Genomic DNA, 15,815 nt, shown 5'->3' with positions numbered 1-15,815 from the left:
GCCAATAATAGTTTTCAGTGCTCTTGCACTGATTTCAGGTTTTGATCTGTCAGGCAAATTGGTGTTTTTACTAGACTGGAAGTTCAATCTGACTACACTGTTGCCAATTTTCTAAGGAAACAGACCTGTTTCTGCTGACTTTCTTTGCTGTGGTAGCTTGCACATGACTTCCCCACAATTTTCACCCTTAGCAGTAACTAACAGGGTCTTTCCAAGGAAGACTCACACTGTCTTCTTTGTCTACTAGCCACATGAAAATGTTGGGATGTAAAGGAGCAGATGGGCTTGCCGCCAGGCCAGAATTTCTTTCAATTGTACTAATCCAATCATTCCAAATCCAGTCCAAAAAAATGCATTTACAAGTGATGTGGGCAGCTGGTGCAGGTGGGCTTGGGATCAAATTAAGGTTCTCTCAAAGTACAGCACAACCATCAGCCCAGTGTTCTAATCTGGCAACATTATGGCATATTTTATGCAAAACGTTGGAGTATCACCACATGAAAATACATTAGAAACACACATAGGCAGAAGCCTTTGTGTATATGGAAGGCAAACCATTTTAAAACACTCATTTCAAGCACCAGAGGTATAAAACTCAAACACAAGGGTAGCATGCATTCATGACTCTGTAGTTTATAGCAGCAGCAGGTGTTACTTCTCTCTTGAGTAGGTCTAGCCTTCATTTGCCAAACACCAATTTTTCAAAATAAAAGGATACAGAAACTTTGCAAAGCTGCATGTCCAAGACAATAAGCCCCAAATATACTTACTTCTCTTCCAGTATTTCTTATACTTGCTTTCAAATATCATATAGCACTGCTGTGTATTTATTCAAGATGTAAAGCAAATGCACATTACCTTTTTCAACGAAAAATTAGAGCAAAAAACACTTCAATACTGAATTATTTCTAGAACTGCAACAAGTATTTGACTATATTTAACAAGTAAATATTTTTAGAAAATAAATGAGTTTTTTATTACCTCTCTAAGATGCATGTTTTCCTTCTCCTTCTGATCTAAAATCACTTCTAAATGATTAACCTGAGATTCAGCTTCTGCCATCCTTCGTGTTCTCTCATTGTCATCTTCCATTCCTTTAGATGGCAAACCTTTACTTTGCAACATTTCCAGAAGCTTTTTTATTGATTCATCTCTGGCATTTAGTGTTTGCTTTTGTGTTTCAATCCTAAGCTCCATTTCTTCTAGAGTTTTCCTCAAGAGGAAGAGCTCTTTAGCTTGTCTATCATGTTCTGCTTGAAGCCTTCGAAAATTCTCCTCTGTGAGCTCAATGGTAAAATGCTCAGCCCCTCGGTTTCCACTTTCTTGCTGGAGGAGATGGTTAAGGTCTCTCTGGGTTCTAAGCTCATCTTGAAGTGCCTGGATTGTCAATTGCAGATGCTGCAATGATGAAAAGAAAGGGGGAAAAAAAATCAGTATAGGATCTGAAAGTAGAATTAGTCTTTGATTAAACTTTTGTTGTATGCTGTTACAAAAAGTCATTAGAATTAGTGATGAAAGTATATCAAATGACCTTATAAAATACCAAATGCAGGTGACAATATCTGTAATGATATCTTTAGAGTGCTTCTAGAAAAAAAAAAAGAAGACAACATACACAGACACAAAACAATGTCAGCTACAGGAAAAAATTAATAGCAACAAAAGGCAAACCAACAAACCAAAACACTAGGCAGTGACACATCCATTAGTACAGTCAATATACCTACAAAGCTGAAAGACTCAGTATTCCATGTTTTCTAAATTACTTCATAGTCTAAAGGTAATTCTTCTCTTTATGGTGCTCAACAGTACTGCTGTTAATAAAGTCAATCAAAGCATTCACTGTAATTATAATGGCTTTGGGGAGGGGCTGAGTTGGGGCTGGTTGGTTTCATTTTTTCTTTTTGGCAACTATAGCTATGAACATGTTTAGTAAACAGGATTACTGTATCTCTAACAAGCAAACAAAACAAAAACCCCACAATAAGCAATACTGAGTTTTGAAAAATACTTTGACTGCAAATAGTGGACAAACCTTTGTTCTTCTGGCATCCAAAAACTGAACAGCATGGTAAATGAAAAAATGAAGCAAAATCAACATAAATAAAGGTCAGATGCAAGCAAAGGAGATTCAACAGAAAGAACTGAATTCAACAAAAAGCATCTTCAACAGAAAAAAATAATTTTATTGAGTTATACAGAAAGGCAACAACAACTTCACAGTACTCAAATTTATAAACCTATAGACAGACTTAATAGACGTGACAAAGAAAAATATATTAGAAAGAATCAGTTCCACAGATAATAACAATATTTCTATTTTACATTACTGTTCTTTTACACTTTTAGGTTTTTTAAAACACAGTGACTTGCCCTGAAATATTTGTACTACAGCTGAATGCAGTGGGTTTTCTTTGTTCAAGTGGTACATCTTGCACTCCTTACTCAACACAGATCAAAATCAAAAAGGATTTTGCCCATGTTAAGGCTGGAACATATATAATTATCCTAAATAACTAGTTAACTAGATACATAACTAGTTAAACTAGTAATTTAGGATAAATTACTAAACTACCTAAATTAATAGTTTATGATGCTCATTTCAGATTGTATCTTTATCTAACAATTTATTTTTCTTATTTTTCCCCTCTATTCACTGCCTATTCAGCATACTGAAATTTTAGAAATATAAATTCCTGAGTAGTCACAGGGTCTGTACCAGAAGACAAGTAATTGTAGGAATTAGGGGATTTAAATGCCTATCATCAGACTTTTTTGTTTTAATGGATATTCTGCTACTCCACATTCTAAACACAGGAAGAACAACAACAACAAAAAAAAACCACACCACAAACACCAACATACAGGAAAACATCATTGCATTTGATACTGCCTTCATGTTTTACACAATTATATGTAAATCTGTCAGTTTGTAGCCATCATTTGAACTAAATGAAAAATGCAAACCTCAAGAAAAAAACCTTTTGAAATCATGTCTTTTATCAGTAGTTTCAAATGGAAATAAGACACTTTGAATCTGCTCTATCATTAAATAAACATTGTTTTACTAAATGTCCAGATCTTAATTCTCTAGTATTTGCATCTTATTAGGCACACAGTTCAGGGCATACAAATGTAGGCTACTCATTACAGCCCTGATTTTATTTAAAAGCAATTCTTCTCTTTTTTTTTCTAATAAACTTAAAACTCCTCTAGATGTAGCAACTTTCCCATTTTAAATTTTCTCATATACCAAGTATTTATGACCCCAAGACTGATTACATCTTCTGCATTCCAAAATTCTTTCACTACTGAGACAGTGACACAAGAGCCATGTCTTCATGTGCATTCTACACACACACACACACACACACACACACCCTCTCCCTTTCTGCCATCTCTCATAGGCAGTGTGGTTTTTCTTAAGATTAAGCACACAAAGTGAATATTGCAGGAGGAACTACCTGGACCCTCACATTATTCCATAGAAGAGGCAGCTGAGACATTTGCAACTGACTTTGATGCACATCAGCCTGCAAAACAGTATAAAATGCTGCTGAAGTTTGGGCCAACCAGGCAAACTGTCTCCTGAGGTCACAGACAGCTTCCAGGTGGATGGATCCCCTCCCTGGCAGGGAAGCCTGCAGGGTACATCCAGCAAGAACACTCACTTTTGGATGGATGAGTGAAAGAGCTAAGATCTGGTCAATTACAGAGATAAAATCCTAAAGTAGCTACATAGATACTTTGCTACTTCGTAATTGTGAATTCTGCAAGACCAAAGCCTGCAAACTGAATGTTTCTAGCTGAACGTGCTTATATTGTAACTCTTTAGACATAGACTGTTGACCTAACCAGAGGTTAAGTTCTCTGAGCTGAATGTAGATTTCTGAGAAAAGTAGAAAGCAAGAGATTCTCTATGAAGCTTGTGACTCCACAAAAGTGACCAAGATTATACTACAATCCATTGTAATAGATAACAGAGATGTTATTTAGATACTACATTAGTAATGTTTAGGTTCTGTACTAGCAATAAATCTAATCATAATCATCCACATAATCACTGTGTCCTACTTCTCCCAATTGACCAAGAACCTTCTGCCTACTACTATACTACAACTACTAGGGAACAGCAAAATTCAGCAACTACCAGTAGTCTAGAAATAGGCAAAAGAATTGTCTTCTTCAATCTGAATAATGGTTCAAGATTCATCCTCCTGGTATTAAGTCAGAGAATATTTATTACTTGATGCTAAAAACTATTCACAAATAAGTATTTTCTCAAAGTCAAGTGGTGTCTGTATATCAAATGTCTATATGTCTATAAAAATCTAGCTAAGCAAAGGGAAACTAATTCTAAAATATTTACAATGCTGTAACACACAAATAAAAGTAAACTCAACATACACATTGGTAACACAGAAACCTTCTGAATGCAAGCTGTAAAAATCAAAACTGTTGGATCAACACAAAAATAATTAGAAATCATAACCTAAACAGCAATTCTGCTTAAGATAGGTGAGACAACTTCCTTTGCTGCCTCACAGCAGCCTATGCAGGTTGTTCTTTGGCTTTGCCCATAACCACTTTCGTCACTAAGCACAACAATAGTTGTGGCTGCTTCTCAGTAATTATGTTAAAACTAACAGCCTCAGCTGTGACAGACTACTGCTGCTTTGACATAGAAGGATCCATTTTTGTACACCTTCAAGACTTAGAACATGGTGGACCAGATTTAGACTTGTGCTGGCACAGATTTTTGGATCTACAGCTAGCTAAGTAAAGGAAAGAACAAATGTTGTGAGGGTGGAAAGAAATTGTATAATTAAATGCAAGGGGGAGGAATGTAGGAGTGCTGTGAATGTGTCACACTGCTGTCCTGCTGTCATTACACAGACATAGAACTTCACAGGATTTAAAAAAAAAAAAAGCAACATGCAAGATCTAACATATTTTTTATAATTTCTAGTAAAGACAGATCAGTTGACCAGTAATATTTCCATGCTAATTTCTTGGCAATATACAAATAGATCTCTCAGAACTTTTTCAGTTTTTTTCTATAGCCCAACTCCAATCCAGAGGACTGTGGATTGTCCCATAAATTAAAACAAAACTATAAAAGGAAGTTTCATTCATGGCCCTTCCTGAATTTTGATTCACATTCTACACAAGGAAGTTCCTCTAATTTATGTCAACTAACTACTTCCAAAAGAACTGCCTGCTGAAAATTATCCTGCCACAGTATTCTTTGGGCCAGATCACACAAGCACTGCCAGAGCATCCCAGAGCCTTAGATATATGGTGAACAGTGGAGGAAAAGGAAATCACAAGGAGATTCAGTGATTCAAATTAGTTAGTCCACCTACAGAAGCACAGAGCTTCTTGTGCTTTGCACCGTCACACCACCACCACAAGCGATAGAACATGTTGAAGAATCCAGTCTACAGGGTTTTAGCTCCTGATTCTCCCATTTCTTTCTCACTCCAATAAATATAGAATTTACAGGGCTGAATCAACTGATATGGTTAGTCTCCTGACGGTGGCAAATATATGATGATACAGAAGACTCTAGAAAAAAAATCCTACCGTGTAACTGTACATTGTAGAAAGTTATAGCTATAACTGAAAAACACATCTGGACAAGTATAACAGCAAATTACACTACCCACCATACTCTTATTTTCTAAAATCAAGCTTTGTTATTCATTCTATAATCCATCACTGTTCCATTTTAATTTTTCACTGCATGAGGCTCTATCATTGAAAGAAAACAGGCTACTTAAAACTTTCTTATGAACTGCATCTAAATCAATTTCTATGTTAACTTTAGTTGTGCTACTGAAATAAGTATGAGCATTAGAGTTGTAAGTATTTATAACTAAATATCGTTAAAGAACATGCAAATCTTTATTTTCTTCTGTAAGGAAAAGGAAAAAAAGAAAGTCAAAAAGGGAATTTGAGATATTTTATTCATCAGCATAAATTAAGAAATGGATTCTCCCATGCATTTTCCCATCTGTCTAATGTAATTCAAAATTCTGGCATCCAAACACCACCACTGAGGATCAGCTGACAAGAATTTTGGTTGAATATGACAGGACTGACAGAAAGAGGTGAAAGAAGACAGATGTAATTTGTGAGGAATCACAAGAGATTCTGACCACACACATGATGTTCAGCATTAAAAATTCTGAGCCTGCAACAGATGTGAGAGAACTTCTGCATAACATCACTTGCTGAATCAACCATGTATTTGAAAAGGGGGAACTCCTGTTTACTGACTTCCCTCACTTTTTCTTTCTTTATCCTTTCTAAGTTTTGTGCCTCGACAAATTCTGTAAAGCTTGCCCTTACTACCATGCTTTGCAAGTTAAATAAGGAATTTTGTCACATACACTTAAATCTCCATTTCCTAATAGAGAAATGTGGTGGGCTGAACCTTGGCTGGAGGCCAGGAGTCCAGCAAGCCACTCTCACTCTCCTCCTCAGCAGGACCAGGGGCAGAGGGATGGGGGAGTAAGATGAAACAAACCTCATGGGACAAGGTAAAGGCAGTTTAATAAAGCAAAATCAAAGGCCATGCACAGAAGCGATGGAAAACTGAAGATTTACTCTCTATGTCCCAAGAGCCACTTCCTGAGAAGTAGAGCTTCAGTACAGTTGCTCCAGATGACAATCATAATAAGGAATGCCCCATCTTCAGCTTCTTGGTCAAACCTTTGCTCTTCTTCCTCCTGTTACAAACCACAAGCCCACCAGGCCACTCTGTCACTCCCTTGAGCTTGTCCCTTGCTTTGTGAGTTAAATAAGGAATTTTGTTGTATACATTTAAATCTCCATTTCTTAAAATAGACATTGTATTTAATCTGAACTATCAGCCTTCATTACTATTCACTCAGCTTCTCTGAGTATTCTCACACAAATATTTTGGTAAAAAACCAAGAAAAGTATTGCCTAGAACCTTAAGGCTGTCGAACAAAATTGCATCTCCGTGTAGTCTAAAATATTTTCACGTACAAGTTCCATAGTAGTTTTGCACCTATTTCTTAAGGCACAATCTGTAAATACATTTCTTTCTTGATTCCCTGGTTTGCTGTGGGTTGAGAGATGTCATTTTCATTTATTTCCTTTGCTTTGCCGTTTGCCCTAAGTAAGCCTGCTATCACAGATAAAGTGCCATGCTGTCAAATAATGTTTCTTCATAATAGATATTTACAGTACCACAAATCCCTCTCTAAAGCACTGAAGTTCATTTGCTAATTTGGAGTACTTTGAGGTAGAAAAAACTAACAGTCTGAAATATCTCCCTATAAACCTTTGCTTCTTTCTTGCACTATATTTCTCCAGCATAGCCAATGCTTTCTGTAGTGTGCGATCTCACTTCAGGTCTTCCAAATTCACCTCTAAAATGCAATACTTTCTTTTTTTCTCTCCCTCTCTGAAGAAAGCTACCTGAATACTATTCAGGGGAGGATTTTGGATACTTGACAACCAACTTGAACTGAAGTCAGAATAGATTCTTATCTCTGTGAAGGCACAGTACATTTTACCTAGGCCACACTTCCCAATAGGAACTCGGTTGTGGTGCACCTTGCACAAAGCTGTCAGTATTTCAAAGACAAAAAAATCCATACAACCTTCTTCATCAAATCCTTTAACCTACAAAACTTGAATTAACCTATATATTTTCTCCTATTGATATAAATCTCTTTAATACTAATGGGCCAAGAGGAAGTGACTTCTAAGAAGTCAAACACTCGAGAGAAGTAATCTGAAAAGATACATGTTCACAAGTTCTTCAGTTACTAAAAAAATAAGACCTTTATTAAAACCTTGAAGTCATCAGTATAATAGCAGAATACAACACTTTATATTTATACGATCATGACTAGTACTATTATAGCTTTAAAACTGTCCAATTATGCTGCTATGACAAGACTGACCTCCTTTCCCCCCTTCCTTCTCTTTGGAAAAATGCTGCTAGTAGTGCCAGAATCTCTGAACAGTATTTTAGTTGACTGAAAATCATCTCTAAGAAAGATTTGGACTAATCTGAACATATGTGAAAGAATCTGTTTCCAGACTACTTATTACAGCTTAACAAGAAGAATAAACAAAATGCATTTGAACAAGGCCTGCAAATCAATGTTAGGTTAGGAAAAGCAGATTATTATTTATTTCGCAATAATTCTGTCTGTAACATTAGCTACCCAGGTAAGAACAATGCATGGTTTAGAAGTCCTGAATACTCCGAGATAAATCTTAGGCATTCATATTTTGAAACTATTCTCATCAGATAAAGTAACTATATACTGTGAGAAATCTTTCATCCTCTAATGCACTGCAGCTCCTCTGATACTCTTTTATTGCCCGGAAAAATTGTTTCTGCTCTTTTTGAGGATTGAAGCACTTAAGGTTCCCCAAGGAAGCTTTTAGACCATTTGGGATGATAAACCTTTACTCTCCCCACACAAATTTCCCACATGGTCTAGGCTCTACATAACCAGTACTTTTGATTTGAATTGTGACTGCCCATTGTTTACCAAAAAGGAGCAGAATCTCCATCTTACAGCTAATCCCAGAAGTAACTACAATCATAAAACAGAAACATCATCTGAATTCCACATCATCGTAGCAAACATCTAAGAAAGTGAAAAAGCACTCAAGACCTTGTCTAAATAACAAAGCAAACTCCACTCCCCCAATGCTGCAACCCTCAAACCCTATGGTAATGAATAGATACAAGATGAAATGAAAAACAAAAAGCACAACAGCACATCATTCCTGGCTCTCTTTTGCTCATGAAATAGCAGGTTTCCAATTGTCTCCTCAGCCTTTTATCTAGAGGGAACAGTAAGTTTTCAGTTCTCCTGACGCACTGTCTGGTGTTTTCTGGAAGCCCTTGTTTTTGAGATTGTCTTCTCTGCTGTTAAATCTTTCCTATCAAAAAAGATTTAACTCAGCACAATAACTATACCTCTAAAGTAATAACTGCTTCTTTTCAGAAGGTAACAATATGGAGTACATTACCAACTGTTTTCAATATGATCTCTATAGAGAAGATACTTGCAGACACACACAAAACTCTTAAAACCTTATGAAAATATATCACTAACAAAATATTGCACTGTGTGTTTAGAAATGATTGAAGTATTATTTCTGGTTTTTCTTCACAAAAAAAAAGAAGGAAATTTTAAAAAATTATTTTCCTCCCTGATTTCTAAGTACAAGTCTCCATGTACAAAGCAAATATTTTTCCCAGCACAGTGATGGTCAATGCCATAAAAAGTTTTTTATCAAACAACATATCTTCTTTGTTTGTTATGGTTATAATTAGTGTATTCAATCCCCAGAACAGCAGAAGCACCATGCCCAGAGTAAGTTAGCAAATCACATGGAGTTAGCCAACACATGAAATTTTACCACTACTCTTATTATGAAGAGTGCATATGGGTTCACTACAAAAACCTGATAAGCCAAAAATGTTTGGCAAGTACCTTCCTGTCTCTTTTTGGACTGTAGAATTTATTGTCCAGCTTGCTAATTCAGTAAAAATAATAGCATAGCAAAAATCTTGGATGCTAAAAAAGGTCTATTACTTTCTTATTTCTCAAGAACTGAGGTCTAGCTACATTAGAGGAATTCTTTTTCAGGCACTGAGTCAAGAAATTACTTACAAAAGAAAAGCATTGAGAGTAAACAAGGTCACATTTCAAACACAGAAAAACTTGTGGTATTTGATCTTCAGACCCTTCCTTCAACTGCTTGATCTTTTGCTACAGAGTTTCTGCATCTGGCAAAGACCTCACTATTACCTTGAACAACAACAACAAAAAATAAAAATAAAAAGAATCCTTTTCCTAGATAAAAATTGTGTACTGGGCTCTTTTCCTATTTTGCAGTCTGTCTCCAAAGAAACAGCCCATTTCTTTCACTATAAAAAATAAAATCAAATCTGAGGCCAAGGATTTATACGGACATAATGAAGGTTCTGCTGAAGCTACCAAAGAGAAATGCACACAAAGGAAAACTATAGAGATGTCCAAATACTGTTTTCAGCAATAGGGTTACAACAGATTGAAACAGAGCTGGTTGCCACTGTCAGTGAGCAGCAATGTACAGAACACTGAATGCTGTGAATGCATTAGAAATATAAAAACAATTACTCACATATTATACAGTATGTGTTTGTTTCTCTGAGGACCTTAATATGCCACATACTGTCAAACTTGACACTGCATATCATATCTAAGAAGCAATAGGGGAAGTCTAACTCAAATTCAAAGAGCTCATCATTTTCTCCAAAGGACATTCCTGTGGTTATTTTACACTGTATTGAAAGACACAGAACAGGAAAGTTAGAAGACTGGACAAAACCCCATCTCTGTATTGCAAACACTCAGGTTTAATTTATGTATGAACTGGGTGCCTGAATCTATACAGGACATAATTGGCAAATGCACAGCATCACGGAGAGCTGCAGCATTGGGGCATCTTCACATTTGGTATGACCTTCCTACCCTTGTCACCTTATGAAATATAGTTAGAAACTTTGTAAGTTTCTAACTATATTTTGAATGCAGTCACTAGAAAAAATCGTATGAATATAAAGTTATTCATATGACAATTTCAAGCACAGCTTTCAGTGAGCCAGTGATAAATCAAGTTCCAATTTCACCCTGTCCCTGCTATATTTTAATCAGCAAAATACATAAAAGAGCACTCTTCAGCTTCCAATTCTTTTTCTCTACTAGGAATAGTACTGTGAGTTGATTAACCATAATACGTAATCATTTCCCATTGAAACAATTTGAAAAGGAGCTGTAGAACTATGTGTTCTGCTACAGTTAAGAGGAAAGGGGAAAAAATCAATATAGAGATTTCAGTGTCTCCAATCAAAACAGTGTTCAGTTAGATCCAACCGAGAAAAACAATGCATCACAAAGCAAGATGACCATCTGGAAAGACATTTCATCCTGACTTTCTGAAGAAGTACAGATATGCAGGAAAGATAAATCATTAAGGGCTCAAAAAGGTCCCTGAAGTTCGCAAATACATGCTTTCACTAGTGGTAAAACTTTGGTTTAACAATAAACTTTGTTAAACGTAGATTTAATTCTTTTCAGATTTCATAGGAGTATTTTCTTGTTCATGGCCTAATGCATCCAGGACATCATACAAAATCCGCACCTATCAGGTTTTCCCACAAGATGGCACTAAATCCACATCCTGCAAAAAATTGACAAGCACAAAAATGCTAAGGAAAAACTATGGTTACATACATAAAATAAATAAACAGATCAGCTATCTAAGAATTAGAATCTGTAAGTATGGAAAAAATAAAATGAACAGCCTAAGTCAGGTATTTTCATAAAAGAGAGAGCAATTTCCCCCTCATAATTCAGCAGCAGGAAAGAGGGAACACAGAGACAGACAAGAATACAAATATATACCCACATTTATTTATACATACTGAAAGATATGTTTCGGTAAATATATACATCAATGAAAGTAAATAAAATCGAAAGATTTGTTCCTCAAGGTATAATACAAAATAGTGTCCGTACAGACTAAAAATTCAACCCTGAGTCTGAAATTAGACTCTTTGCAGAGGATAATCATTAAAAACCAAACACAACACCCAACTGAACGTAAAATCCAGTAGTAAAGTGCAATGAGTAGTAAAATCTGGAGCACCCCAAGTGCAAAGCCAAGTATTCATTTGCACAATTGCTTAAATGAAGGCTGGGGGATACCTAAACTATAATACTGTTCAAATTTAAATCAAAACATTACTAGTCTGGAACGTTATTTAACTATTAAGTTTAAAATCTTAACTCACTTATCACCACCATATAAAAAAAAAGCTGCTATTGTTTCCAAACCTACATATATGGTTGCAGTGGGAAAAAGAAAAAGTATTGGGGTTTTTTCTCCCCATAGAAGTTTTTCAAAAACTTACTGATCCTTGACTTACAGTTAGCACTTAACAACAAATCAAGTTAACCTTGGCTCTCTGATCCAAGTCTGATACAGAACCACAGTATTTCTAAATGAGAAATGATTTCCCTGCCCTGGTTTCACTACCACTGGTCAGTCAGTGCTGAACCCAGTCCCACTGTGCACTGCAGACTCTGACAGTCAGAGGAAATGTTTTGTGCTTCCATGTTTAAATATGGCACAGCCTGCATTCCTAAGAAGCAACTACAAATATAGTACAGCTACAGACATCAAAGCAGAGTTAAATCTAAGTCTTCTAATCATCATTCAACACTCAATACTGTACAAAATACTTAATTGACTTTTAATGAAGTATTTTAGACTGCAGGTTTTTAAGTGCTACTAACTTCCATTCTTTAAACATGATTATAAAACCTCTTGTATATTTCTGTAGAAAACAAAGATTATCAGACTAACAGTATAATTTTGAAACTAATTCATGAAGAGCAAGAAATTTCTCAGCTATGAGTACAGATCCACTGTTAAAACCACGACAGGGGAGCAAATATATGCAGTAAATATGCCATTTTAAACCACTTGATGTTTTTTATTCCTCACTCTTTCTTTGCATATTGGTGAATTCTTTTACCCCCAAGTACATTGCATAATCTTAATTACTGGCATAGTAGTGTACCCATATGCTGGTCTACTATTTAGTTGTGTTCAAACTCATGGAGTGCCCAGAACCCTCCAGGGAGCCCTTTGTTGCCAACTCTAATTAAATAAACAGGTACTGAGGTCATTTGGGGCCAAATGCATTCCACAGTGCTGAATTTTAAACTGTTAGCACTATCTACTTTTCCTCTGAGAGACTACTGGTTTTTTCCTTATTTTTCACACTGCTTTAGGTAAGCATGCTGTAAGAATATTCCATTTATACAGATATAAAGAAAGAAAGGAGTTATTAAAGCTCTGCAGCCACTTTTCAAGCAGACACAAAAGAAACCAATGGTTAGGGTAAGAAAAAGCTAAACAATTTGAGGATCTGCTCTGTGCTCCAAGCCTTCTGCTCACAAAGAAGCAATGCAAAGCTCCACAAGCACACCACTATTATTGATTTCCTTTCAATCACCCCACACTGAGGGTAAGACACCACAAGATCTGGGGGTGTGTAAGGTATTTTAGAGCCACCTTGAAGTACAATAGGCTTATTTAGATGTAACTGCTGGGTTGTTGAGTTTTTTCCCCACATCACATGCTTACACATCTGTTGGCTATATAATGTAAACTCGCTGCAGTTTAAGTACAGATTTGTGATCAGAATGAATATCCCCTTCAACATATCCTCCCTTAATCCCCAGTTTTTGCACTGTATGACCAGAGAGGATTTGCTCTATTCTGTATAAAAGAAAGTGAGTGTGTGGAATCAATACTGCTGTTGTCATCCAAAACACTCCATGCATCCTCCTCAGCTAATGTCAGCCTCTGTCAATAATTAAATAAAATGTATGGACTCTTACCTTTTTAAGAAATTATGTAATCTTGTATCTTTCTACATTTCAATTCATGCTCTGATGCATCTTATAACAGGATCATTTTACCTTACTCTTGAGCAGCACACAAGAGAAGAAGCACATTAACCATATGAACTGGCCTTACAGATTTGTTTTGCTTGAACCTACCTCTGATTTCTCCCATCTTTTCCACAGCCCCCATATACCAGATTTTCATATGCATTTATAACAAGTTCTCATGTTTACATCTAGTTTACTTTGTTCAACACATATTTTCCAATTGCAGCTTTCCTTTAACCCTAGTTTTTCTAAGACAATGATGTATTTTACACAGAACTCAAGCAGTAGTTATTATGGGTAGGGAGTTGATATTTCCCCAAGTACATGCACAGACACAATGACTAGTGAAAATAAATAGAAAATTAAACAAAAATTGGCAAAAAAAACTTTCCAACATGGCGGAATGATTTACAAACCCCTTACAGCCATATCTGAAGCAATTTAAATGAACACTAAGTGTCAGTTATGATAGGCAAAACATTCTGTATAATGTGTCCCAGTGTGCCTAGAAGGTTTTCCACAGTCTGATGGACAAAGCAACATATGATTCAGTACTTAGAAAAATATCACTAGGTCCATGTCACAAATGTCCAAAGTGATGGGATCCATTGCATTGCCAGTGAGCCACTGTCCACATGTAACAATATCCCTGTTTGGGGAATTCAAACAGTGCCTTTTCCAGAGTATAACCTTTAGAAAGAGAGGAACTCCACTGAGACCATTAGGCTGAAAGCAAAACATCAAGTAATAATTGTAAACATCAGAGAAACACAATCTTCTCTGCCGAGCTACACATGCTTTTAACTTCACTTCTAACACAATAATAACTATATAAAAGTAAACTCAACTTTATGACTAAATGCAGCTCATCACCCACTTTCCTTGGAAGAACATTTGATTTAAACAGAAAGCTTTGTGATCCTTTATAATGCTTACTTTGTGGTGTTGCAAAGATTTACAAGTTTTGATGTTTCTGCTATGCATGTGTTCAAAGACTGCACTGGCAATCATTATTTAGTGAGACAGGTGTTCCCATAGAAGATGTTTCTCAAGGGAAACAAATATTTTTCTTCTTTTGAAGGACTGCAGTGTTTTCTGAGTTCTGTTTCACAACACTGATTATAATTTCTATCCTGACTTTCATAAAAGACTAAAAATTAACTAGCAAGCTCGTAACTCACACATAGTTGCAGTTAACCTCTCAGAAGTCAGACTATCTAGGTTCAGTCCTGCACTTCATACATGTTCTTGTATCACCTAATTATTGCAAGATAAATCATTCTAATATTAGACATCATTCAGACTTCATGCTAGAGTTTTGGGAGAATTCTAGGGGAAAAAATACTTTTTACAGCACAAATTACTTACACAATAATCTAATAAATACTTTGATTAATTATATTCAAAATATAAATAATCAAAGGCAAATTAATTTCTATATAAAGGTTATGGGATACACATAGATATAAAGGCTAAGGGAGATAAAGTTTCATATCCTTCCTGTTCTGGCCACTATTTGTTGATCCTTAAGTGCAAAGCAGTTGAAAATCAGCTGAAATTATGAGTGCTCCCCACTCCAGAGCTTATGTGGCAATAAAACTAGAGCACTACCACTGAAGGAAGAGTGTGACAAGCAGTATGACACAGCAGACTTTTTCCCATATTCCAAGGTAGTCTTCATAATGCCTTCTCCTAGCCCTACTACTATCAGCAGTCCTTACTATTCTCACATCAGAAAAGCTGATTCCATGCCCTCCATTTGGAATTCTTTCTCTAATAAACAAGAGAATCACCACTCTAGTAATAGAAACAGTATATTCCATTTTTTTTATATGCAGTTTTATATGCACTAATTGCACCAAAAAAAATAACATTTATGATATTTCAAATAACTGCACTACTGCCAGGAGGAATAAAATGCTGAATTACTGTTCTCTGGTTTTGGACCATCGAAACACAGTAAGAACTGAAAGAGGTCCTGCTCTGAAACATTCTGATGCTGTGCAGATGAGATCACTTGTAGCAGCAAAGGATTATTCACAGGGGAATCACTCTCTATTATTTCACATGCTGCAGCTCCTGCAATTTCCAGTCTGCCTTCTCACTCAATCTATAAAGAAGCAAATGCACTTACATCACCTTTGGGGATGCACACAGTAATGCAAGTGCTCCTTGAGGTGTAAAATCTGTACCAGAATTCTCTGGATTAAATCTTTATGCTCCTCAGGAGACCAGAAAGCCACATCCAAAGGAAGTTCTTGTAGAGAACACAATTATCCTAGGTTACGATGTAGGTTGTAA

The 15,815-nt window shown here is 36.0% G+C and overlaps 1 protein-coding gene across 1 annotated transcript in view; it reads right to left on the bottom strand.

The window, feature by feature from the left end:
• The window catches only part of ERC2 (ELKS/RAB6-interacting/CAST family member 2), a gene marked incomplete at its 3' end in the record, with an annotated part of 317,798 nt that overhangs the window by 266,841 nt on the left and 35,142 nt on the right, over positions 1-15,815 (bottom strand). The window contains exon 2 of the mRNA XM_009079752.1: positions 982-1,398. Coding sequence (XP_009078000.1) covers positions 982-1,398 — 417 coding nt within the window. The remainder of the gene's footprint in view (positions 1-981; positions 1,399-15,815) is intronic.

This window comes from Acanthisitta chloris, unplaced genomic scaffold, assembly GCF_000695815.1.
Source record: "Acanthisitta chloris isolate BGI_N310 unplaced genomic scaffold, ASM69581v1 scaffold8918, whole genome shotgun sequence".
In the NCBI taxonomy this organism is placed as follows: domain Eukaryota; kingdom Metazoa; phylum Chordata; class Aves; order Passeriformes; family Acanthisittidae; genus Acanthisitta; species Acanthisitta chloris.
This window is presented reverse-complemented; position numbering and strand designations above follow the sequence as displayed.